The 26,976-nt window shown below is 41.5% G+C and overlaps 1 protein-coding gene across 1 annotated transcript in view; it reads left to right on the top strand.

Moving 5' to 3' along the window:
• EFL1 (elongation factor like GTPase 1) overlaps window positions 1–26,976 on the top strand; it is a 623,792-nt gene that overhangs the window by 202,490 nt on the left and 394,326 nt on the right. Inside the window, exon 13 of the mRNA XM_040342558.1 lies at window positions 23,918–24,054. Within this exon, the coding sequence (XP_040198492.1) occupies window positions 23,918–24,054 (137 nt within the window). The remainder of the gene's footprint in view (window positions 1–23,917; window positions 24,055–26,976) is intronic.

Raw genomic sequence — 26,976 nt, 5'->3', positions numbered from 1 at the left:
AAATCATAAATCTATTTTATGATCATGACCCAGCACGTGGACTGGAGTTATGCAGTATAGCATGTACACTTTAATGATAATGTTATTTTATGCATAGTGTTATTGGAAAGCTCAGCAAGCATATTTCTGTTCAAGGGCAGTTGAAGAAAAACTCCACTTTTTCTCAAAAAAAAAAAAAAAAAAGGATCTGAAATAATTGTTACACAAATTGTTTTGTCATTTTAGATGTGATTACAAATGACCCTATCTACAGTTGCAATAAAAAGTATGTGAACCCTTTTGGAATGATATGGATTTCTGCACAAATTGGTCATAAAATGTGATCTGATCTCCATCTAAGTCACAACAATAGACAATCACAGTCTGCTTAAACTATTAACACACAAAGAATTAAATGCTACCATGTTTTTATTGAACACACCATGTAAACATTCACAGTGCACGTGGAAAAAGTATGTGAACCCTTGGATTAAATAACTGGTTGAACCTCCTTTGGCAGCAATAACTTCAACCAAACGTTTCCTGTAGTTGCAGATCAGACGTGCACAACGGTCAGGAGTATTTATTGACCATTCCTCTTTACAGAACTGTTTCAGTTCAGCAATATTCTTGGGATGTCTGGTGTGAATCGCTTTCTTGAGGTCATGCCACAGCATCTCATTCGGGTTGAGATCAGGACTTTGACTGGGCCACTCCACAAGGCGTATTTTCTTCTGTTTAAGCCATTCTGTTATTGATTTGCTTCTATGCTTTGGGTTGTTGTCCTGTTGCAACACCCATCTTCTGTTGAGCTTCAGCTGGTGGACAGATGGCCTTAAGTTCTCCTACAAAATGTCTTGATAAACTTGGGAATTAATTTTTCCTTTGATAGCAATCCGTCCAGGGCCCTGACGCAGCAAAGCAGCCCTAAACCATGATGCCCCCACCACCATACTTCACAGTTGGGATGAAGTTTTGATGTTGGTGTGCTGTGCCTCTTTTTCTCCAACTCAACTTTGGTTTCATCTGTCCACAGAATATTTTGCCAGTACTGCTGTGGAACATCCAGGTGCTCTTGTGCAATCTGTAAACGTGCAGCAATTTTTTTTGGACAGCAGTGGCTTCCTCTGTGGTATCCTCCCATGAAATCCATTCTTGTTTAGTGTTTTACGTAGATTTGCTAACAGGGATGTTGGCATATGCCAGAGACTTTTGTAAGTCTTTAGCTGACACTCTAGGATTCTTCTTCACCTCATTGAGCAGTCTGCGCTGTGCTCTTGCAGTCATCTTTACAGGACGGCCACTCCTAGGGAGAGTAGAAGCAGTGCTGAACTTTCTCCATTTATAGACAATTTGTCTTACCGTGGACTGATGAACAGCAAGGCTTTTGGAGATACTTTTGTAACCCTTTCCAGCTTTATGCAAGTCAATTCTTAATCATAGGTCTTCTGAGAGCTCTTTTGTGTGAGGCATCATTTACATCAGGCAATGCTTCTTGTGAAAAGCAAACCCAGAACTGGTGTGTGTTTTTTATAGGGCAGGGCATCTGTAACCAACACCTCCAATCTCATCTCATTGATTGGACTCCAGTTGGCTGACACCTCACTCTAATTCGCTCTTGGAGATGTCATTAGTCTAGTGGTTCACATACTTTTTCCACCTGCACTGTGAATGTTTACATGGTGTGTTCAATAAAAACATGGTAGCATTTAATTCTTTGTGTGTTATTAGTTTAAGCAGACTGTAATTGTCTATTGTGACTTAGATGAAGATCAGATAACATTTTATGACCAAATTTGTGCAGAAATCCATATCATTCCAAAAGAGTTCACATACTTTTTATTGCAACTGTATTTTAATTTACAGTTTTTTAGTAATTTCCTAAACATGTCAAAAAATTTTAACTAAATCTATAGAGAATATTAGTGTACATATAATTTCATGCATACGTGTACTTTGCACTTACTGAAAGCTCAATTATCCTTCCTGCCCAGCTTACGTGTTCTACAGTAAGCCATCCTCCATCCACCTCCCATATGTATCCATACCTTAATTTTGCGTCTTTGGTTCCATGCAATATTGACAGCCCAATTGATGAGTTTCTTGCTTCCACTGGGCACTGGTTTATTCAGTCCTGGTAAACTTCGATGGGGCCACCTTCTGGGGCTGAAGATGTTCATGTGAAAGCCCTATAAAAGTCTATGGGGATTGCCTGTGCTGGTAAGAGAGCTGTTGACAGTGGGCTGACAACATTGCCACACGCAAGATTAGGGTAGGTGTATATTGTGACTAGACAGTAAAGATTTGTAAATTAGAGACAATGTGCCCTTAGTCAGTCAGTGTTTAAAAGAGGTAAAAGTGAACTTGATGAAATTACATATTTCACGGTTCCGAAAAAGTTCAGCAGAGGGAATCTAATGCGAAGAGAAAGAGATGAGGCTTTCTTAGTGTAAAATCTCCAAAGTACGGTTTATTTAAAAATAATAGCACTTACAAAAAATAAGTTAAAATGTGTGCATAAGCTGGCCGGCTCAAGAGTGACAGCCTATCCTTCTGGGACCTGCACAAACATGGTGACGTCAGCGCGTAGCTTCACCCTACGTATTTTGTCACAAAGTGACGTGCCCCAGAAGGATGTCATTTTGGACATACTGCGGCAGGGAGCTCTAGAGGATGGGAGAGTATCTGAAGAAGTCCTGGATGTGAGCATGGGAGGAGGTAACAAGGGAGATAGAGTGCAGTAGGTCTTGTATGTGATCCTGCTCTTCCTGGTCTGGGGCGTGCACGCGCGCCACCAGCGACCTGCTACCACTGTGATTGGACACAGCGGGAGCCAGTCAGCAGGTCCGACAGGCGATGTCCAGCGCAACCCACTGATCGTTTGGGACACAGGCAGAACGGCAGTCTGCCTATGTAAACAAGGCAGATTGCCATTCCGTGAGAAGGAAAGGCTGTGATCCTGTATTCATACAAAGCAGGAAGACCGCTCTCTGCCTTCCCATAGTACAAGCACATCCCCCACAGTTAGTAAGCACTCCCTAGGCGCACATTTAACCCTTTGATTGCCCCTAATGTTAACTCCTTCCCTGCCAGTGTCAGGGAGAAGAGACGCTTGAGAGGGGATATGATTTTATTGTGCAAATACTGTACTGGTGACCCCACAAATGGGTATAAGTGCTGTATTCACAAAGCACTTGCCTCCTAAGTTACGGCGGCGTAACGTAAATGGGCCGGCGTAAGCGCGCGTAATTCAAAGTAGGCTGTAGGGGGCGTGTTGTATTTAAATGAGGCTTGACCCCATGTAGATGCATGGCCGAACGAACGGTGCATGCGCACGCATGCTCAGTATCACGTCGTCTTTACGCCCAAAGATACGTCGGCTCAATGCCTGTGACGTGAATGTAATTTACGCACAGCCCTATTCGCTTAAGACTTACGCAAACGGCGTAAAAAGATACGCTTGTTCCGACGTCCATACTTTGCATGGGATGCGCCACCTAGAGACCAGCTTTATCTTTACGCCGGCGTATCTCGAACGTAAACGGTGTAACTAATTGCGACGGGCGCACGTACGTTCGTGAATCGTCGTATCTAGTCATTTGCATATTCTACGCCGAACTCAACGGAAGCGCCACCTAGCGGCCAGCGTAAATATGCACCCTAAGATACGACGGCGTAGGAGACTTGCGCCGCTCGTATCTTAGCCTAATTTAAGCGTATCTGGTTTCCAGAATAAGCTTAAATTTACGACGGCGTAGATTCAGAGTTACGACGGCGTATCTACTGATACGCCGGCGTAACTGTACCTGAATCCACCTAAAACTGTGTAGAGGGTTCTTTACGGTAAGAGCGGTAATAATGTAGAATTTTCTTCTTCCACAAGCGATGGTTACAGCAGGGAGCATCGATAATTTAAAAAAAAAATATTAGATAGGCACCTAAACGACCTGAACATACAGGGATATACAATGTAATACTGACATAAAACACACACACATAGGTTGGACTTGATGGACTTTATTTTTTCAACCTTACCAACTATGTAACTATGGCAGTGCATGTTTTTAGCACTGATCACTGTATTGGTGTCACTGGTCCCCGAAAAGTGTCAGGTGTGCAATTTGTCAGTTCCTTTTTGTTTATAGCGCAAACCAATATAGTGACACCAATACAGTGATCAGTACTAAAAACATGCACTGCCATAGTTACATAGTTGGTAAGGTTGAAAAAATACAAAAGTCCATCAAGTCCAACCTATGTGTGTGTTTTATGTCAGTATTACATTGTATATCCCTGTATATTCAGGTCGTTTAGGTGCCTATCTAATATTTTTTTTGGTAAAACTGCAGAAAGAAAGCTCTATTTGTGGGGCAAAAAGGGACATAAATTTGATTTAGTTACAGCGTCGCATGACCGTACAATTGTCAGTTAAAATAACGCAGTGCCATATTGTAAAAATTACCTAGTCAAACCTTCTGGAGCTGAAGTGGTTAATAAATGTACCTGTTCTAACTTGCATACAAATTCAAGCCCACAGAACCTATCTTGAATCGAAGAAAGGATGGGCCACACTCTGTTGACACATTTTATTGAAGATGGTTTAAAAATTCTTCTGGTACAAAGACATTAGAGGCACAGGGTCAATGGAAATCACACCAATATGGGGTGCTTAGTCATAGCCATAGTGGTATGAAAAATGTCAGCTTTCATTGATCCTGTGCCTCTGATGTCTTTGTACCAGAAGAATTTTTAAACCGCCTTCAATAGGTGTCAACAGAGTGCGGCCTTCCAGTCTTTTCTTCGATTCATTCCTACATGCAGAGCCAGCACCTGTTTTCATTAGCAGGTGGGATGCATTATGAGATGTCTGCCTAGAGTGGTGTTCTTTTGTTGTTTGTATGTGACCCGGGGACCCCTTGCACCCAGAATGTGGCCCCATCATTGGCCATGCATCCGTTCATGACGCAGCTCATGCTTTGCAGTGTTTTTAGCCGTGTTCTATTTCTGTTTGTCATTGCAAGAGGTCTCTTTTCTCACTGCATCAAGACTCCACATGGAAGCCACCAATCATAATTGATGGGTAATTTTCAAACAGAAAAATATGAAGGGACATTTTTCTATGGGAAAATGCTTTCTTTATATAAAAAAATACAAACCGAGCAACTGTTATTTTCCCTTTTTTGTCTTCCTGGTTTCAGATCTCAAACCTGGATATGTGGGAATCTGTAGCAATTAGATGTTCACCATTCTGTACTTTTGTGAAAAATGTTGACTTTTTTTTTTTAAATCAGATTAGAACAGTCAATTATAATCTCAAAGGAATTTTCTCTATTTGTTTACTTTACTTTTCTAAGGGTCTCTTAGGATGCGGAGGCCCTTTATTGTCTTGGGCACATTTGTCAGTTTTCTCCACCATTCATCATACTACTTTCATGCAAGTGATTACAAAGCACCTTGGGAAGTTCTGACAGTGTTTTCACTGTGGATGGTGACACCTACCATTTATTATTATCTCTTCACTCATGACAGAGTGAAAACAAAGAAACGCCATCATTTTTATGTGGTCCCTTTGATGCTGTTCATCTCGGCACATACAGGTTTATTTATTCTGAAAGGGACATGTGTTACTTATAGAGGCAATGTCATTTGTTTTCTCAAAACCTCCATATGTATTGCTTGGGATCAACTGTACATCTGCAGAATTCCCTGGGTGTGTTACTGAACCATGACATGTTTGTAGGTTAACTTACAATTTATAGTATGGTCACTTGTGCCTGTGGGGGAATCCACCCCTGGGTGATGTTCTAGATCAGCCGTTTAAACTCAGTTTCATCGTGGGCCGTATCGGCATTATGATTGCTCTCCAAAGGGCCGGTTGTATCTGTAAGATTAGATGTCTGCTCCCCTTACATTAGATGTCAAGAGCCACCCCACCATCAGAAGTTGAGTCCCCCACTCTCCCTTACACCACAGTGCATCCCCCTTTCCTTATGCTGCTTCTGGGAAGAAGCTGGATGCATTGCTTGAAAGCAGAAAGTAAGGGTCTGGAGGAGGAGCAGCTGCAGGAGAGGTGCGAAGGCCACATGAAATGGTCTCGGCCCGCAGGCCTTGTGTTTGACACCTGTGTTCTAGATGGTGACTCTCTCAAAAGGTTGATCTCCAGGTCTCCTTTTGCCAATGAGATCTTTTGTATTAGTGGGGGAATCCACCCCTGTATAGGATCCTCTATGACAAAACATCTGGCTGTATGGGTCCTTTGATGGTGTTATGCAGGAAGAAACAACACGGAAATTCCACATGGCGTAAAACTGTAGATTTATTAACCACTTAAGCCCCGGACCATTTCGCTGGCCAAAGACCAGAACACTTTCACAGATTCGGCACTGCGTCACTTTAACTGACAATTACACGGTCGTGCGACGTGGCTCACCAAACAAAATTGACGTCCTTTTTTTCCGCCACAATTAGAGATTTCTTTTGGTGGTATTTGATCACCTCTGCGGTTTTTATTTTTTGCGCTATAAACAAAAATAGAGTGACGATTTTGAAAAAAAAAATGCAATATTTTTTACTTTTTGCTATAATAAATATCCCCCAAAAAATCTATAAAAAACCCAAGGGTGGGTTCCCCACAGGTGCAAGCGACCATACTTGAAATAGTTGGTCCACATCCAGGGTGAGTGCCCATCCATGTGGGGCACTTGAACTGAGCACTAGTGGAGCACCTGTCTGTTCTCAAGATTTTAAGTACAAGCACTTTAATGAAGTAGTATAAGATATTTTAGCGCTATGTATTATGATCATGTTTACTATTGAGTTCCTAATTATTACCCACTTCACCTCCGGAAGATTTCCTGACCAGGCCATTGTTTTGCGATACGGCGCTGCGTTACTTTAATAAATTGCGCAGTTGCTTTTTCCGGCACAATGTGTTGGTTAATCAATTACTGACGTGATATGCAAAAAAGGGGGGTGACTAAAGCGCTGGCCAATACTAACAAAGTGAGGGTGAGAAAAGTGCTAACAAAATATAAATAAAGAATCAATGCAGCTCAAATCCAAATTGTGCTAACAACAAAAATAAGGGATGAATAAAGTGAATGATGAGCGCAAAAATAAATGGAATAATGCATATAACACATCAATGATGTGAACGATTTAAAGATAAAATATATAAGATCCTCATAGAATGAGGAACTAACGCAAAAAAAAACCAATCACCACTAATGACTAGTGGCAGCTGAAGTGTGCAATAAGGGGTAATTATACAATAAAATGTCCCAATATGTGATGGATAATAAAAGTGTCCAAAGTGACAACAATATAATGATCCGTGTATGGAGACTGGAAGCGATGAAATATATCCAATACAGAGTGATGTAAAATTTCACACGGCAGGTGGGCTCACAGAGCGCTTACCTCCCTCACATGGGAAAACAGCATAGAAATCCTCAGATGGAATGCCTGCAAAGTTCTCCCTTCTCGGATGGACGACTGTAGTCCAATCGACTCTCTCCAGAAGCGTGTCTTTCTCTGTGTGTGTATTTCCAGGCTTCACCAAAATGGCCGCTCCGTATCCAAACAATCACAGGTGGTTGAAAGAAAAGAAGGGCTCCAATAGTGAAGTATTTCCAAACGGAATTTAATAGACTTCCATAGATGAATAAAATAGCTTAAACATGAAAACTTTAAAATACAGCAACGCGAAATGTCAAGCAGCGATGGTGCAGACGAGATGCCGCGTCACTTCCGGTTACGTCTAGATGCGCCTTACGCGTTACGTCACGACACGTGACTTCATCAGAGCCTGGGGATTGGCTAGACTGTCTCTTGTTAAATAGCCCAATAGGCGGAAGTTGAATTCCCAATCCTCCACCCTATTATCCCCAATATTATAATCATCCACAACGAAGTCCAATCCGTACCTACAATCACTATGAGCCCCTACGACACTATCAGGAACATCATTATCCAACACACCAATACAATCACGATTCCCAAAGGTCTTTTTTAGACAGAGATCGGAGGGATCATTCCCCAAGGAGATACACTCAAGTGGATCAATCACCCCCAAGGAAAACTCAAGAATCATACAGGTCCCCAAGAAGATCAAAGGAGGAAAGAGCAATCCGTACTCCAGAAGAAAACGGGGATGCAGAGCGGGAAAGAGATCCCAAAAGAAAGAGAGTGGAAAAGGGGAGGGGGTCTTCAGCATAAGTGGTAAAATATTATCCACTGATGAGTTGGTTGTGTTGGAAGGGGGTCTCAAACATGCACCTGTAAAAAACTTAAATAAGTTTGATACGTATATCAATATCCAAAAATACATCAGAAAAGTTAATATCAAAAAGTACTTTCTAGGAAACCCAGCCAAACGTCAACTATCCACATCTATAGAAATTGACACTATACAACACAGCATGCTTCGAAACAATTCTGTGTTCAACCCTCAGGTTGGAAATGGTCAACATATAGAAGTTTTCAAAAAACTAGTGCTCCAAGATTTGGATGGCCTGAAATTAAAGAAGGTCTCGGACCCCCCACATATAAAAAGGGGTATTCAAAGCCTAAAAAAACGGAAGGATATTGTGATTCGCCCGGCGGATAAAGGGGGAGGAGTCGTGGTCCAATCCAAGAAGCAATACCATCAGGAACTCCTTGGACAACTTCAAGATGAGGACACGTATACAAAATTATTGATTAACCCCATCGCCAATTATAAATCACAATTAAAGCAACTTATCCATTTAGGCAAGAAAAAAGATATTTTGAATAAAAAAGAGGCCACTTTTTTGCTTCCAGAAACCTGCAGAATTCCTGTAATCTATACCGTCCCGAAATTACATAAGGATAAAAATAATCCTCCGGGCAGGCCGATCGTCAATGGGATTGATTCCCTGACTGCAAGGATGGGCCAATATTTGGACCATTTCTTACAACCGGCGGTTCAGCAAACAAAGTCCTATTTGAGGGACACAAAACATGTCCTTCAAATATTAGAAGAAATACCAGTCTCAGAAGGTAACACATTACTTGCCACCGCTGACGTGTCATCTCTATACACGATTGTGAAACACCACCAAGCGTGTAGTGCAACTAAATGGCTTTTAAAGAATTATACTACTTTAATTTGTAAGCAACGTAAGTTCCTTATCAAATGCCTTGAGTTTTGTTTGAAATCCAATTATTTTTGGTATAACCAAACGTACTACAATCAAAAAACAGGCATTGCCATGGGGGCTAAATTTGCCCCATCTGTGGCTAATGCGTTTATGGCACAGTGGGAAGAAGAAGCAGTGTATTTAAACACCCCACCAGAATTGTCCATGTACAAAAGGTACATTGATGATGTGCTGATTGTTTGGAAAGGGTCTAAGAACACTTTGGAAGAATTCTTTACAGGCCTTAATTCCAATGACCAAAATATTAAATTGGTGGTGAACATCAGTAACAAAACAGTGAACTTTTTAGATTTGGACATCACGATAATGGAGAATCCGCTTATTACCAAAAAACTCACTTTAAAAGCGTAGACACGAATAGTTACTTATCATTGAAAAGCTGTCATTACAAATCGTGGCTATTGAATATTCCAAAAGGACAGCTTGTCCGTATTAGACGGAACTGCACCAAGGAGACTGAGCAAGGGGGCATGATTAGTGCCAACAGCATGGGAGTGTGGCTATCCCTGCTGTTTAAAACAATTTAGAGGGGTTAAAAGGAGGCCTATGGAATGTGAGGCATTTGGGCGGGAAAGTCACGTGTAGTGTACAGTAGAACAGGTGTTTTTGAGCGGGAGGTTCACGTGTAATGTATGACTCATACACGTGCGGCGAGGGGTATATAAACCCCCCCCCGCTCAGGCAGTTTTCAGGTACTTTACCTTACAGTGTGAAGAGCTCCCGGACGCTGCGAGGATGAGCCTTCTTGCTTCTGAGGCGATGAGAGCGCTGGTGAAGAAAATACTGGAAAGAGCGGAGACCGAAGGAGGAGAAGAGTGGCTGGAGAGATGCCTGTCGGCTATCGAAGAACCGTCTGCCGTGGACCAGGGCATGGAAGCTGCGGTCGGAAGCGCGGCCGGTCTGGAGGAGGGTGAGATAGTGTCTCCGTGTGAGCCGCCCCCTCTGGATATTCTTTCTCTCCCAGCCCGCAGGTCTCAGCGCACTCGCCCGCCGGAGCGTCCGTCGACGTCAGAGGCATCTCGCGGGTTGCCGGTATATCGTTCGGAGGAGGAAGGAGGGAGTGACGTCAGAGCCGGTGCAAGCAGTGCCCGGAAGGCGAATAAAAAACGTAAGAATGCCTCGCCGTCCCCGGGGCGAGGCAGAGGTGGTAGGACCAAGGCTCAGCCATCCCCGCCTGGGGGAGAAAATGTCTTCTTCCTTTCGCAGGCTCCAGGAAAGAACCAAGCGGGACCTTCAGCATCGCATGTCTCCAGGCGTGAACAGCTGGGTACGGCGATGGCAGTCGAAAGGCAGGACGGGAACACAAGTCAGTCAGCTGCGGCTTCAAGCGCTCCAGCGGCATCTGCTGGTGAGTTAATAGAAGGCAGCTTAATTTCACTACTTTTAAAAAAAATTGATAATTTAACTGATGCACTTAAACCTATTCCTACTACTAAATCTAATTTACATTCAAGTGTTTGGTTAGGAAATAGCGAAGTGTCTTCGCACACAATAAGAGAAAAAAGTCACTCTGAAATTCCTGATAATTGTCTTAAAGAAGTTTTGCCATGTGAGATTTCTCCATTGGGATTTCACTTGGCTTTGAATATAAAAGAAAAAATTTGGAACAATGACTTTGTAGACCTGATGTCATTGCTTCCTAACAGTAAAGAATTTGCAGTACGTTCGGAAAAAAAATCAGATGAAGAGGATAGGAGACGTATTGCGCCCAGGTCTTTTCACAATTGGCTACACGCTTTTTGTACATTTTCTGCGGTTTTAGGCGAGAAATTCCCTGAGAAATGTAGCGGTCTCTTCCAGCATTTAGAACATATATTGGAAGCGTATAGAAATTTCGGAGGCTTCGGGTGGTATAATTATGATGAGTCGTTCCGCCAGAAGCTGTCGGTATACAAAAATCTTAAATGGGGTATGAAGGATGTGGGGTTGTGGTTGAACCTCATAGTTCCGCAAAAGCCGATTTTTAATAAAAGCCAACCGTCGGTTACTCCAAATAATGCTTCTGCGATGTACAAAAAAGGAATATGTTATGCCTTTAACGAGTCGCAATGCCGCTGGGCGGCATCGTGCAGATATAGGCATGAATGTTCTTTCTGTTTCGGGCCTCACCCGGTGGTGAAGTGTTTCAAAAGAAATTTCCAACACAAAGACATCCCAAAAAGCACGAACTCCAGTGAGTCTGGAAAGAATGCTACCTTGGCTTCTCCTTTACCCCGACAAGGAGAAAGCGGAAATTTTAATTAAGGGTTTCTCCACTGGTTTTGAATTACCAAAATTTTTAGGAACAGGTTGTGAAACAGTGAAGAATTTAAAATCGGTAAGTCAAAATAGTCAAGTTGTGAGGGAAAAAATCTTCAAGGAAATAACAGCTGGGCGTATTGCCGGTCCTTTTATTTCCCCACCGTTTAAAGATTTCAGGATATCTCCATTGGGGCTTATTCCTAAGAAGGAACCTAATTCGTTTAGGTTAATTCACCATCTTTCCTACCCTAAGGGTAAGTCTTTAAACGATGAAATTGACCCAGCGTCAGCTTCAGTGTCATATGCGACTTTTGATGACGCTGTGGTTCTGATAAAAAGAGTAGGGATAGGCGCTTTACTAGCAAAATCCGACATTCAATCAGCCTTTAGATTACTACCCATTGCGCCCGAAGCGTTTAGTTCCTTGGGTTTTTGTTTTGAGGATAAATTTTTCTATGATATGTGCCTCCCAATGGGTTGCTCAATGTCTTGCCATTATTTTGAATTGTTCGCATCTTTCTTGCAGTGGGTAATTAGTTTTGAATCAGGTAGTAATGGAATCATCCATTACCTTGATGATTATTTATTTATAGGGCCTCCGGACTCTCCCATCTGTAATTTAATATTGCATCTTTTCCTAGTGATTGCGGAATATTTCGGTATTCCGATTGCAAAAGAAAAGACTTTTCCGCCAGTGACGAAGCTGGATTTTTTGGGCATAAGCATTGATACAAATTTATTTATGTTTCAACTACCTGAGGTAAAGATAGCTCGTTTACAGCTCACAATTTGTTGTATGTTACGTAGAAGGAAGGTGATTTTAAAAGAGCTGCAATCTCTCCTTGGTCAATTAGCTTTTGCATCTAGGGTAATGCCGGTTGGCAGAATTTTTTCTAGGAGATTGGCTTTGGCAACAGCTGGATTAAAATCACCTTTCTCCCACATTCGCCTTACCACAGATTTAAAAGACGACCTCCTAGTCTGGTCACAGTTTTTAGAAGACTACAACTGTCAGACAATGTTTCAAGATGAATTTATTTTTGCAGCAGACATGCATTTGTACACGGATGCGGCGGGATCTTTAGGTTTCGCAGCAATATGGGAGACACATTGGTGTTGCGGTGCCTGGCCACCTTTTTGGGTACAATGCAAGGCAACAAAAAATATTGTTTTGTTGGAGCTCTTCCCCATAATAGTGGCCTTTGAATTGTGGGGAAGCAGTTTTGCAAACAAAAGAATATTGATACACTCGGACAATAAAGGAGTTTTATTTGCAATAAATTGTTTATCCTCAAAATCTGAACAGGTAATAAAGCTACTGCGTTACTTTGTCCTTCTGTGTTTAAAATTCAATATCTGGGTGAAAGTGAAACATGTGCCAGGTAAAGAAAATACGGTAGCTGATTCGTTATCTCGCTTTCAGATCTCTCGGTTCAGGCTGCTTTTTCCGGAAGCGGACTTGGTAGGTTTCAAATGTCCAAGCCACCTATGGGAGTTGATTTGACGCCGGCATTGGAGTCAATTAAACAGTCAGTACTTCCTAAAACATGGATCGAGTACTCGATCGCATGGAAGAAGTGGTTAGATTTTAATGATGGTTTGGGTTGTTCTGGTTTAGTACCAACAGAGAACACGTTATTGGCATTTATGAGTTCATTGATGAAGAAGGGTTTTTCCTCCAATCATATTAATAAGACGATGGTGGGTATTTCCTTTTTCTTCAAGATGAATAGGTTACCTGGATGTAATAGCTTTTTCTCTGTTCGTCAGGCTATGAAGGGCTACAGGAGAAGGACACACCAACCAGATACTCGCAGGCCAATATCGATCGACATTTTAAAGAGGATTTGCGCTGCTACGTTTTCAGTATGTAGTTCGGAATTTGAAGCTTTATTATTTCAGACGGCGTTTATTTTAATTTTCTTCGCGGCCTTGCGGATATCTGAGTTGGTCCCTGCAAATAAGAAAGGTACATCTGGGCTAATGTTGAATGATGTAAGGATAGATGAAGAAAAAGTGCTAATTTTCATTAGCAAATCAAAAACTGACGTTCAAGGTAAAGGTCATTGGCTCGTTTTAAATGCCTGCGGCGACCGTACCATTTGTCCTTTATTAATAATATCTAAATATCTGAGTACCAGGCCTAAATGTGCCGGAAATTTTTTAGTGCATTTAAATACTGCACCATTAACAAAATTCCAGTTTTCAGCGTTATTGCATAAGTGCATATCTTTCATCGGTCTTTCCCATTTAAAATTTTCTTCCCACTCTTTCAGAATCGGGGCCGCTACAGAGGCAGCTAGAATGGGCCTTGACGATGCTGTCATTAAAAGTTTGGGGAGGTGGGAATCCAGTAAATTTAATTTGTATGTTCGCCCTAATTTGTCTGTTTAATTTCTTAGGTCAGAAGAGAGTTATTTGGATTCTAGGACACTCCTTTGTGCACTGGGCTCACAAAAGGGCATGTCAGAGATGTTATACTGCCAACTTGTCTTTTTCTTCCGAATGGTGTCAAATTTGGTGGAGAGGTATCCGTGGTTTACAGTGGAAAAATATTTCATTACAATTTTTCAAGTTGGCGGAATGCTGGCCTTCTCCTGATATTATAATTATACATGGGGGAGGCAATGATGTGGGTAAACAATCCACTTTGGAGCTACTGTTTTTGGTAAACAGTGATTAACAGTTAATACATAGTTGGTTTCCTAAAGCGAGATTAATTTTCTCTGAGATAGTCCCAAGGTTGGTTTGGTTGTCATCCGGGAAACAGAAAAATTTAGAAAAAATAAGAAAGAGGTTTAATCATTTAATGGAAAGATTTATGCCCAGTTTGGGAGGTTTTTCCTTTAGACATACTGAGTTGGAAGGGGGGTTTCCAGGCCTATATAGACAAGACGGTGTCCACTTGTCGGATGTTGGTCTGGACATTTTTAACTCAGATATACAAACCATGATTGAGAAGGCCGCGGTGTTGGGGTAGCCTTTTTTGTTTGTTTGACAAACAAAATAGGCTGTGTGGGGACTTTTGTTTTAATAATTTATTTATGGTACTCGCTCGAGTCCTAAGACTGAGTGAGATTTGGAAATATTTGAAAAAATAATTTAAGTTTGAAATATTTATTGATTTATAAAATTTAATAAAGATAACAGTTTATTTATATTATAATTGCTTGTATTTATTCATACCAATAAAGGTGCCGCGGCCAATTTTATCACCATCTTTGATGGTCTTGGTTTGGTATTGTTATTTTAGATAAGAAGTAGTATAGCCTACATTCCCATGAGCAAGGGGGCATGATTAGTGCCAACAGCATGGGAGTGTGGCTATCCCTGCTGTTTAAAACAATTTAGAGGGGTTAAAAGGAGGCCTATGGAATGTGAGGCATTTGGGCGGGAAAGTCACGTGTAGTGTACAGTAGAACAGGTGTTTTTGAGCGGGAGGTTCACGTGTAATGTATGACTCATACACGTGCGGCGAGGGGTATATAAACCCCCCCCCGCTCAGGCAGTTTTCAGGTACTTTACCTTACAGTGTGAAGAGCTCCCCCATCCCTCCCACCCTGTCGCAGCACCTTTTATGTGGTTTGTCACCCTTGGATCAAGGGGGGACTTTTGTTTTAATAATTTATTTATGGTACTCGCTCGAGTCCTAAGACTGAGTGAGATTTGGAAATATTTGAAAAAATAATTTAAGTTTGAAATATTTATTGATTTATAAAATTTAATAAAGATAACAGTTTATTTATATTATAATTGCTTGTATTTATTCATACCAATAAAGGTGCCGCGGCCAATTTTATCACCATCTTTGATGGTCTTGGTTTGGTATTGTTATTTTAGATAAGAAGTAGTATAGCCTACATTCCCATGATTTCCTTACCCAAGCTCGATTCGTTGGGGAAAGATTCCAAAAGAAAGGCTATCCGGAACATTTCATCCAGCAACAAATCCAAACGGTTGCTGGACTGGACAGGAAGAGTATGCTGCAAGGCAGCATGAGACCTCAACGCAATTTGGAAGCACCAGTTATTATTCTGGACTATAATGTCCAACATAAAGATGTGGAAAAACTATTTAGGAAACATTGTCATATATTGACAGCAGACAAACATTTGAAGAAAATTCTGCCTGCCAAACCCAACATTGTCTACAAAAGAGCCCCTACAGTTCGGGACATGTTGGTCAAAAATGTAGTTGACCCTCCTCCCAGGAGTGGGTATACTTTTTTCAACAAAAAAGGTTTCTTTCCTTGCAAGTATTGCTTTGCGTGCTTACACGCAAAAGGGCCTCAATTGAAGAGGACAGAATTTTTGGGTACCCACACCAATGTATGGCACCCTATCAAAGATTTCATCAGCTGCCATACGGAGGGTGTGGTATACGTTCTACAGTGCACATGCAATCTACAATATGTAGGAAGAACTAAAAGACCTTTGATGGTTCGTATTAAAGAACACATCAAAAACATACGAAAGGGTTATGATAAACACAATGTTAGCAGGCATTTTGATCAGGTCCACAATAGAAATCCACGACACTTATCCTTCTGGGCTATAGATAAGTTCAACAAACCATGGAGAGGGGCACATCTAGTTAGAACTATAAGCCAAAAAGAATCTCAATGGATACATACTTTACATACATTGGTACCTGATGGATTAAATGTGGACTTCGATGTCAACTGTTTTCTCAGTAACTTTTAACTGATGATTTATTGTAGTTTATTGATTGTTAAAGGATGAGATGAAGCTGCACTTCGGTTTAGTCTTCAATTTTTAACCACATCTCCCCCCGCCCTGCCTGTCAATTATGTAATGTCAGTTACCCCGTCTTCCATTATTAGACAGTTGGTTTATACTGTACTTTTTGATGGTAGGCATTTTTTGGGCCAGGTTGGACCTAACCATTTTTGAATACATTTTAATATTCATAAGTGTAAAGATTTACACATATTTTTATTATATTTTTGTATATTTTTAATATATTTTAATATGTAATTTTACACACAATTTGATGGTAAACTCCTCCCTCTTTGTTCATATATTTGATTGATTGATTTTTATATTGTTATCAATCACCCACATGGTATCAGTGACCATTTGGCGTTCACTTATGTGTTTCTTACATAATGTTCTGCACCTTCATCATTACCATCTAATAGATGTAATGTGTTTGAGTCATAGTCTCCACAATTTAGTCCCAGGAGACACATTGACAATTTTTTTTACATATTCCGGTATTTTAACTGGATACACGTTGCCCACTATGTTGGTTAAAGATGCTGGGTTGATTCCCACACACAAGATGGCCAAGGCTCGGTCTAAGGGCATCCAGCATCTAAAATGGCCGCATTCAACTTCCGCCTATTGGGCTATTTAACAAGAGCCAGTCTAGCCAATCCCCAGGCTCTGAAGTCACGTGTCGTGACGTAACGCGTAAGGCGCATCTAGACGTAACCGGAAGTGATGCGGCATCTCGTCTGCACCATCGCTGCTTGACATTTCGCGTTGCTGTATTTTAAAATTTTCATGTTTAAGCTATTTTATTCATCTATGGAAGTCTATTAAATTCCGTTTGGAAATACTTCACTATTGGAGCCCTTCTTTTCTTTCAACCACCTGTGATTGTTTGGATACGGAGCGGCCATTTTGGTGAAGCCTGGAAATACACACACAGAGAAGGACACGCTTCTGGAGAGAGTCGATTGGACTACAGTCGTCCATCCGAGAAGGGAGAACTTTGCAGGCATTCCATCTGAGGATTTCTATGCTGTTTTCCCATGTGAGGGAGGTAAGCGCTCTGTGAGCCCACCTGCCGTGTGAAATTTGACATTACTCTGTATTAGATATATTTCATACACGGATCATTATATTGTTGTCACTTTGGACACTTTTATTATCCATCACATATTGGGACATTTTATTGTATAATTACCCCTTATTGCACACTTCAGCTGCCACTAGTCATTAGTGGTGATTGTTTTTTTTTTTTTTGCGTTAGTTCCTCATTCTATGAGGATCTTATATATTTTATCTTTAAATCGTTCACATTATTGATGTGTTATATGCATTATTCCATTTATTTTTGCGCTCATCATTCACTTTATTCAATTACTGACGTCATTAATATGCGCCGCATTCGTTCATTGAGTGGACGGCGAGCTGTATATAATAGGGACGTCCATGCCGTCCATTCACGCCCTCTGAAGAAGTTGATTAGACAACGAAACCGGTCAGGGCGGGATTACAGCGGCGACCCCGAAGTGACGTGTGCGCTTCATGTGTGCGCTCCATTGGCGTTTCATCCAGGAAGGAGTCTTGCGTGCTGTGCTGACTACTATCTTCTGGGGAATTGGACACCATTAGGAAGACACTGCCACTATCCTATCCTTTGCTTGTTTTCATCTACTTATGGTACGTGCATTCGGAGCGGGGGTCTTACATGTTGTGGAGGGATTACTGTTTTAAAGAATAATAAATGGGATTACACTATTTTGGTACCCTCTTGTATTTTTTATGTGGAGTTTATACCCTCGCTGACCCCAGCTAGATGATCCAGTGAAAGATACCTCTTACTGCCTTTATTGACTGGCCCTCTGGTGAGTGAGTACCCCGAAGGGGAGTGTGCCCCACGTGTGGTGTGTTCTCTGGGAAGAGGTGTAGGATACGTTATAGACTGTATTCACTTATTGATTTGAAAATCCGTCATCAAACGAATGCCTTTATGAAGTTGGACATTTTAACCAATAACTATAAGCGCTGTTTATCATTTTGGACTATTTTGTTCTTTTATGATCTTTTTTAATGTTTTTGCTACATGCGTCTTTTTGACAGTATGTTTTAAATAGCTGCTATTACTTAATTTTTTGCTATATTCTTTTGACAGAAGTATATAGTTGTTCTAACTGGTTTAATTAATTCACTGAAATAGTATGTCAATCATTTCATGTGATTAATTTAATTAATTAACCTTTAGAAACTGCTCTGCACTGAGGCACTGAGTTGTGCTACTAGGCCTGGTGTTGCACTAATCTTTTCTATCTGTGCAGTTGCTGTACCCAATAAAATTTATGTCCTTTTTTCCACAAACAGAGCTTTATTTTGGTGGTATTTGATCACCTCTATTTGTTTGTTTTTTTGTTTTTTTTGTGCTATAAACAAAGAAAAAACGTTAATTTTGAATTTTGAAAGGAGCTGTGTGTAAGTGGGCGTCCTGACTCTCCTGCTCGCCCCTCCCCCCTCAAGGGAGTGGGCGAGCATGACACTCCACACCAGGGAGAAAGCCTTGCATTACTGTGTTGAGTTACAGACAGAAGAACAGGAAGTGAGGATTTCTCAGAAGAAATAAGGACATTTAAAAGCAAAATTGAAGGATGAGGTAAGTGAAGGAGGACTGCACTAAGGTAAAGGAAGCTATTTAGGAAAACAAATTGGACCTTTACAACCCCTTTGAATTTAGTCACAAATTAAAAAAAAACTAAAATCAGCACAAGGGACATTACTTACAGTCAGTAGGATGTGTCCCTTGTGATGCTGTCTCCTCTATAGCAGTGCTGACTACTTTTGATGGTAAAAGAACTTTGACAATGAAAGTGCTATGGCATCGGTGGTAAAGCGCCAATATCTTTAGCGTCGCTTTACGGTCGTCTTTTTACGGCCTGAATAAGGGTTAAAGCGCCGCTAGAGCGGCGCTTTGCCGGCCGTTCGGCGGCACTGCCCATTGATTTCAATGGGCAGGGGCGCTTTAGGAGCGATTTTTTTTTTCACCACTCCTAAAGCGCTGCAAAGAAGCTGCTGGCAGGACTTTTTTGGACTCTGCCAGCGCAGCACCCCCGTGTGAAAGCCCTTGGTCTTTCACACACTGGGATTGCAGCTGATGCTTTTTTCAGGCACTTTACAGGTGCTATTTTTTAACGCTAAAGCGTCTGAAAAATTTGTCCAGTGTGAAAGGGGTCTTAATGTCAATTTCATAAAAGTCAGTAGCTATGGTGTTTGTAGCTGCAAATTTAGATATTTTTTTAAAAGTCCAGCTGCCACACATTTTCAGTACAGTGATCGGTGGTACACTAATCTTGTTTTTCTTTAAATGAGAAAGTTCCGTGGTGCGTTGGTGACACGTGCGTATGGATTAACAAGCATCAAGTGACTTTGGTTCAGCGGAATGCTCTACATGCTGAACTTCACAGTCCATCTAGGTTTGTTAAGCCCCTTTCTGTATTCGTTTTCATACCGTTCCCTTTCATGTTCCTAGTTTATGGCAACTGGAAAAATGATCAGGTTGTGCTTTATACATGTCACGCTAAGCTCCTTTGCTTGGAAAGGCACGCAGGGTTTGTTTAATGGCAATAAAAGGGACATTTAATATACATGTGTTTTTACTTCATCAGCTTTACTAGGTGTTTGTAATATTCTTCCGAGGCTTGACAGTAATGCCTCTTTATTCGGGATTTGGCCTTTGCTTTCATGTTGCTGTTCCTTTCTTTTCTTATTTTTTTTACACACAATTGCCAAACAGTTCCCTAATTAATCTGCTAGAATGTAACATTTTAACTGGTTTGGGGCCACTGAGCTTTGCGTAAAAATGACAGAGCTTTCAGCATGTTTCAGCTTTGCTGCAGTGTTTTGACATGCTGGATTCCTTGCATGACCCTACCTTAAAGTTCTTCTACAGAAGTACACGCTTCTTTATTTCTATTATACACTGGTATAGAACCATGATCAGACTTTTGTAAATGCTGCCTTGTTGTTAAAGGGTTTGTAAAGTAATTTTTTTTTTATCTTAATAGCTTCCTTTACCTTAATGCAGTGCTATTTTCATGTCCTCATTCGTTTTTGCTCTCAAGTTGCTGTATTTCTTCTCTGATCTCCACACTTCCTGGTTGTCTGTTTCCTGATAACTACAGTACTGGGAGCTTTCTCTCTGTGGTCACTAATCAAGGAGGTGTGATTACTGTGTGTCTAAAACCCCACAGCACCAATAAGTATAGTGTTCCAAACCATCACTGCCCTGTATTGGCTCTGTGGCTCTGTGCAGCAGACGCAGGAAACAACATGCAAAAACGAAACTAGAAACTGCACTGTACATTATAAAAAAAAAAAAATTATACTCACCCGAAATACCTATGCGGAAGTCTGTAATCTGCCTCTTCCGTAGCCGCCTCTGTGTTCCCAGAGAGCAGCCGCCCATTCACAAGTCGGCGTGAGACTCGCGCATGCGCTGTAGGAAATGGGCAGTGAAGCCGTAAAGGCTTCACAGCCTGTTTCCCCTAGTGTGAATGGCGGCGTGGGACCTGCATTGATCGAGGGATCGGCATTGGGGGGGGGGGGGCATCAGCGCGGGCAGGTAGGACAGGTAAGTGTCCTTATTCAAAGTCAGCAGCTACACTGTTAATAATAAATTGCGGGTGTAATCCCGCTTTAACAACCGATGACTTATCAGCTGTCAACTTGTTTCCCTACTGACAGCTGTATGTAAACAAAAGAATGCCAGCAATGAAAAGTAAAAATAAAGCAGCGTGTTTGGCCGAAGGGTCTGGTATGGCTTTTAAGGAGAACCCCATGCCAAAATGTTAAATAACCGGCATGGGGTCAGCACCAAAATGAATACCAGACCCCCAGACGTTTGCCAATGAACATCTAAATCCTTCAGTGAAGGATTGGAAGAAAGTGCTCTGATCAGATGAGACCAAAATTGAGCTCTTTGGCATTAACTCGACTTGCTGTGTTTGGAGAAATGAAAATACTGACTATGACCCTAAGAACACCATGACTTTAGTCAAGCACGGAGGGGGAAACTGTTTCTCTGCTAAAGATACAGGCCGACTTTTCCACACTAAGGGGGCCAATGGACAGGGCCATGTATTGTAATATCTTGGATGAGGTCCTGTTTCCCTCAGCCAGAACACTGTAGATGGGTCGTTTCATCATGAAAATGACCGAAAACATACCGCCAAGGCAACAAAGGAGTGGCTCAAGAAGGAGCACATTAAGGTCATTAAATGACCAAGCCAGTCTCCAGACCTTAAAGGGTCAGTAAAGGAAAAAAAAATATTAGCTAAATAGCTTCCTTTATCTTAGTGCAGTGCTGTTTTCATGCCCTCATTGTTCATTTTAGCACAGATGTGTTCTTGTATGGCTTTTCTGTTCTCCCCACTTCCTGGTTGTCTGTGTAAGAAAAGCATGGCAGAGCGAGGGGATTCCTGGTGTGTGGACAAACATGCTCGCCCCCTCCTGCAGACTACAAGTGTGCATGTGAAGACTGTGCACGTTTCCCAAACAGCAAGGAAGTGTGAAAGACTGGGTGTGTCTGTAACACCACAGCACCTCCTCTCTTGCAATAAGTTTTGTTTTGTAGTATAAAATAAGATTACATTTATCATTAAATTAAATTTCTAATTGCTACAGTTGCTGTTAATAGATTAAAGGTAAATCTTACCATTGTATTGATTTTTTCTCTTGTGGGTCCTGCTTGCGGTCATGTGCTGTATATTATTGTATCTGGCTGGCTGTGTGGGTGGGTTCAATCGCTTTAATATTCTTCGTTGGGCGGTATAGTGGGAGGTATCGTGGGCGGGTTATTGAAATTTTAATCGAGAGCGCTCGTCCCGCTTTTTCTTAAGTGCGCATGCGCGATGCGCAAAGGATTCTGGGAAATGTAGTTCCCAGCATGACGGCGACGTCGGTCTCATGCACGAGCGCTGAGATTGAGGAAATGAAATCCAGAAACGAAAGCAGGCAGACGAAGGTAAGACAGATGGAGACATTAATCCACTGTCACTATTAAAAAAAAAAATCAATATAATATTCGTAGTTAGTACCATACAGCAGTGCATTCTAGATCAACAAATGTTTTCCTTTAGTGATCCTTTAATCTTATAAAAATGTTTGGACGGAGCTGAAACTTCGAGTTGCCAAGTGACATCCAAGAAACCTTAGGATTTAGAGAAGATATGTACCGTATTTATCGCGGTATAACGCGCTCCCGCGTATACCGCGCACCCCTAAAGTTGCCCGAATCCTGTGGAAAAAACGTTTTTTTTGTACTTACAGTTTTGGTGTCTTGCGCGGTGTCCATCAACGGCCTCGTCGGGTCCGTCGTCCGTCTGCGGCTTCGGGTGTCCTCTTCGTCGGGTCCGGCGTCCTTCTGCGGCTTCGGGTGTCCTCTTCGTCGGGTCCGGGGTCTGTCTGCAGGCTTCGGGTGTCCTCTTCGTCGGGTCCGGCGTCCTTCTGCGGCGTCCTCCCCGCTCGTTTCCCGCGCCGAGTTTGAATACTGCGCCGACATATACAGAGCGCAGTACACTCGTGTATTGTCGGGCAGGCTCGGCAACTCTCGCGCTCACGTCCTGTACAACCAGGACGAGAGCGCTGAAGGAGCCGAGACTGGCCGACTATACCCGAGTGTACTGCGCTCGGTATATGTCGGCGCAGTATTCAAACTCGGCGCAGGAAAGCGGGTATCGGCGTATACCGCGCACCCACGATTTTGCCCTGATTTTCAGGGCAAAAAAGTGCGCGGTATACGCCGATAAATACGGTAATAAAGAGTAGACTAAAATATCTCCTGAGATGTGTGCAAACCTGGTAACCAACTACAAGAAATGTCTTGCCTTTTGTGCTTGCCAAAAAAAGGTTTCACTACCAAGTACGAAGTCATGTTTTGCTTGGGGATCAAATACTTATTTTTCTTACTCAATGAGCTACAACTCAATTTATAACATTTGTACAGTGGAATCTCGGATTACGAGCATAATCCGTTACAGGAGAATGCTCGTAATCCAAAGTACTCGCATATCCAAGCGAGTTTCCCCACTGAAGTCAATGGAAACGAAAATAATTAGTTCCGCATTGACTCCAATGGCATGCAATACCGCATGCGGCCAGAGGCCGGGGGGGGGGTCGCGCCACAGAGCCTCGTAAACACGCGAAAAGGGCAGAGGATGCCTCGGCTAAAAACCGTATTTCCGCGATTTTCCGAGCATTTCTAAACTGCTCTGAATGGCACCGTTCGGCTCTGCTTGGCTCCGGCGCCCCCCCCCACCTCAGGCCAAACGTGGTATTGCACACCGCTTTGGCCTGAATCCCACTTGTTTTGCGAGACAACACTCGCAAACCGAGTCAGTTTTAAAATACAGTGCTTGTATTACGAAACGCTCATTAACCGCGTTACTCGCAGTCCAAGGTTCCATTGTATTTTTTTTTCTGGATTTTTGGTTGATATTCTGTCTCTATCATTTAAAATACATCCATGATAACAATTATAGATCCTTCCTTCATTTCTTTGAAACTGGGCAAACTTACAAAATCTGCAGGGGATCAAATAATAATTTTCTCCGCTGTAACTGGAAGACTCCCCAATCTATTGGATTTCTAAGGTGTCAAAAATTACTGGAGACCACCTTCTGTAATCCATATGTGCCTTTTCATTACTGGAGGTGGAAAAGAGTATTGGGAACTAGTAATTTTCATTTCTTGTTAGCCAAGGTATAACTCTCATGCAAATAACTGTACTTCTTGCAGGCCATTAACTCAGGAAGAAATTGCGCTCAGAAGAGAGCGTGCAAGACAGAAACATGCTGAACGGATGGCAATCAATCAGGAGCCGGCTCCCTCCAGCAGTGAATGCCAAGTGACTGCAGACAATGAGAACACTAAAGGCAAGTGGCTGTGCTTTACTATTTTAATGCACTCGATTTCCCTTCAGGATTCTTAAGCTAGTTTGTTGTAATTTTCTGATCACTGAATGTTCCCACCGTACAAGCAGCAATTACATATCATTAGCATCCACATAACTTGCTAACAGTTGCTGACACCAGTCTCCAGACAACATAATTACAAGCAAATTAGCTGTTTAGGTGGTGTGAGGTGTATGTGGTTAGCGATCGGTTAATTTACTGTCTGCTCTTGCAAATTCAGTGACTTTAGTGCCGCGCTCAAAAACAGTCTGCTCCATTTTAAGGGTTGGTAAACTTACAAGTAGCTACTAATAACACAAATTGTGTATCAAAGAAACAACCATTCTGTAATGGAACATTAAAGCGCAAGTTCACCTTTTTTTTTTTTTACAGTATATTTTCTGCGTATTCCCAGATACATTTCAAGCGTAACGCCACTTTTGTTGAGAAAAAAAAAAAATTCCCCTCTGGGTGATCTATGTATATTGCAAGGATTAGAACAACATTTGTTGCAGATTCCTACCTTTTATTATTTTAAAGAAATCACTGTTTGTTCCTCTGTGCCTCTGTGTTAAGTGGGTCTAATGGGAGTGGTTTCATAATTATCTATCAGCTGTGCTGCTGCAGGGCACTAATGAAGAAAGCTGTTAGACCTGCATCCCTTTAGACGTGTTCCTATTGGGAGTAAAAGAAAAAAGATGAGAATGGTGCGCTTATTCAATAATGTGGCATAATGATAATAATACTCCAAGAATGAATATGATGAGTATCCAAATATATATATAAATGTGAATACAAGTCCAACTAAAGCCCAATGGTAGGAGTCAGTTCATATAAAGTTAAAAATCTCATGGGGATAACTTGTCAAAAGAGAAAAACAGAGAAAACATGAATCCAAACATTGACTGTTAAATATATGAATTGGCCGCTCACCTTCAACAATGACCCAAGGTTCAAACAAGGCTCATCAGACAGTCAGATAAGGAATCCTGCTGATGGATCTGTAAATGCATCCAGGTCCCAGGCAAAGACAAAGAACTACGTCCAAAACTTGGTATCAAAACATCTTGGGTAATTCCATATATAGAGGAAACGGCTCGCTCCAAAGAATGACACTTCTTGTATAAATGGCACTCAAAAGAAACAAAGAACAGCCATAGTGCAATATTGCCGAATAAAAAGTAAATTTATTTAGTAAAATTAACTGCTTACATCAAGTAAGGGTAAAAACCGCAGTAAAAAGCAAGCCTCCTCACCGTACCTCCGTAAAACACCACCGAAACTGACGTCACAAGACTCCATCCGACACGTTGCGTCACTAGTCACGTGACTTCCTCAGGGAGTATTGGGAGTATCTCACCAAAAATTACATTTTTGTTACAGGGGATGCCTGAAATCGAACTTGTATCTTAGTGCAGACTTCTGGGAAAATTGGCGAGCCAATCACACAAGCAGGAAATGATGTTTCTGGGGAGTGGTCATTACACATTCTGTGTACAGAACACCTCCAGGTTGCCATATTGCATTTTCAGAAAATGACAGAGCTGCAGACTGAAAATGAAAGGGAATTTTTAATAACATTCAATTACAATATGATTTTTGTTGCAATTATATACGCCATCTTATTTTTTTCTTTCTTCACTTTTTATTTTTTTCCCCACGAAAGTGGAGTTAAATTTTAATAATTGTATTCCTCATTTTTACACTTCCCCAGCTTGCCGTGCTCTTCTAGGCCCGCCTGATTTTTCAGGTATTGCTAGGAGTCAGAGATGGTTAATTCATACATAGAGCCCCTTCGTGCACATAACAACATTGGTGTCATTCTAAACTCACTGTAAATGCCATTCAAGCACAGAGCTGCACAATATGTGTCACAGCAACCTCCGGAGAGAAGAAATGCGTGCATGAAAGTATTTTTTAAATTAATCCAACCCATGTGACAACTGAAGCAAGGAAATCTGAAAATTCCAGAGCGTGCAAACCAGCCTCTTGTTGCCTATACGATTTAATAAGAAAGCCATGTTACAAAATCATGCAGTGTTACCTAGTGGTTTGGCTAAAGTACGTACATTCACCCCTCTTGCCAAGGATCCTCATGTCTATGGAGTTCTCTGCTAATTTGCAAAGTGCAAAAAATGACACGTTTTATGGGTTGTCTGAGCTTGGTCTTAGACTGCAACCAGGTAACGCCTTTGATTGCTAACAGCATTATGCAAAAAAAATAAATAAGAGAATTTAAGGTGTAATATCCACCCGCATGCTGCTGTGAGTTTAGATTTTTGGTATTTAGTTCATTTCAAACCAGGCAACTACCAATCGTTTACATGGGAGAATGGCATCCTCCATATATAACACAGTGGAGGCTTATTTTAACCCTTTGCTTGGCAGATGCATTTGCATTTTTATTGCACGCATTCGAAAATTATTTTAGGTCTGATTTTTTTTTTTTTAAAGTAGAACTAGAGGCAAAACTTTTTTTTCATTTCGGATAGAATAAAGGATGGACCATCGAAGTTTTTTTTTTTGCAATCTGTGTCCCATTGGGGAGATTTTTTTTCACTTCCTGTCCATCAGCCAAGCAGGAAGTGAGAGAAAATCCCCCTCAAAGTGATAAAAATCCCTGCTTGTCACCAGTGTCACTAGAACTAGTGTCTCAATTGGAAGATATCCCCTTTATTTCTGTTCTGCAGACAACCTAAGAGATGTTCTTAAACGTTCAGTGATGATGATAAACAATGACAAAACAAGTGTTCTAATCCACCTCCACTGTATCCAAAAAAAAAAAAGTTTTGCTGTTCGTTATACTTTAAAATTCCCAAAGATTATATATTTTCTGAAAGCAGACACCCTGGAGAATAAAGTAGTATTGGTTCTAATTGTTTATGCCATACAATATTTGTGCAA

The sequence above is a fragment of the Rana temporaria genome, chromosome 3 (assembly GCF_905171775.1).
Source record: "Rana temporaria chromosome 3, aRanTem1.1, whole genome shotgun sequence".
NCBI lineage: Eukaryota > Metazoa > Chordata > Amphibia > Anura > Ranidae > Rana > Rana temporaria.
Note: the sequence above shows the minus strand (reverse complement) of the source record. Positions and strands in the feature narration are given on the sequence as shown.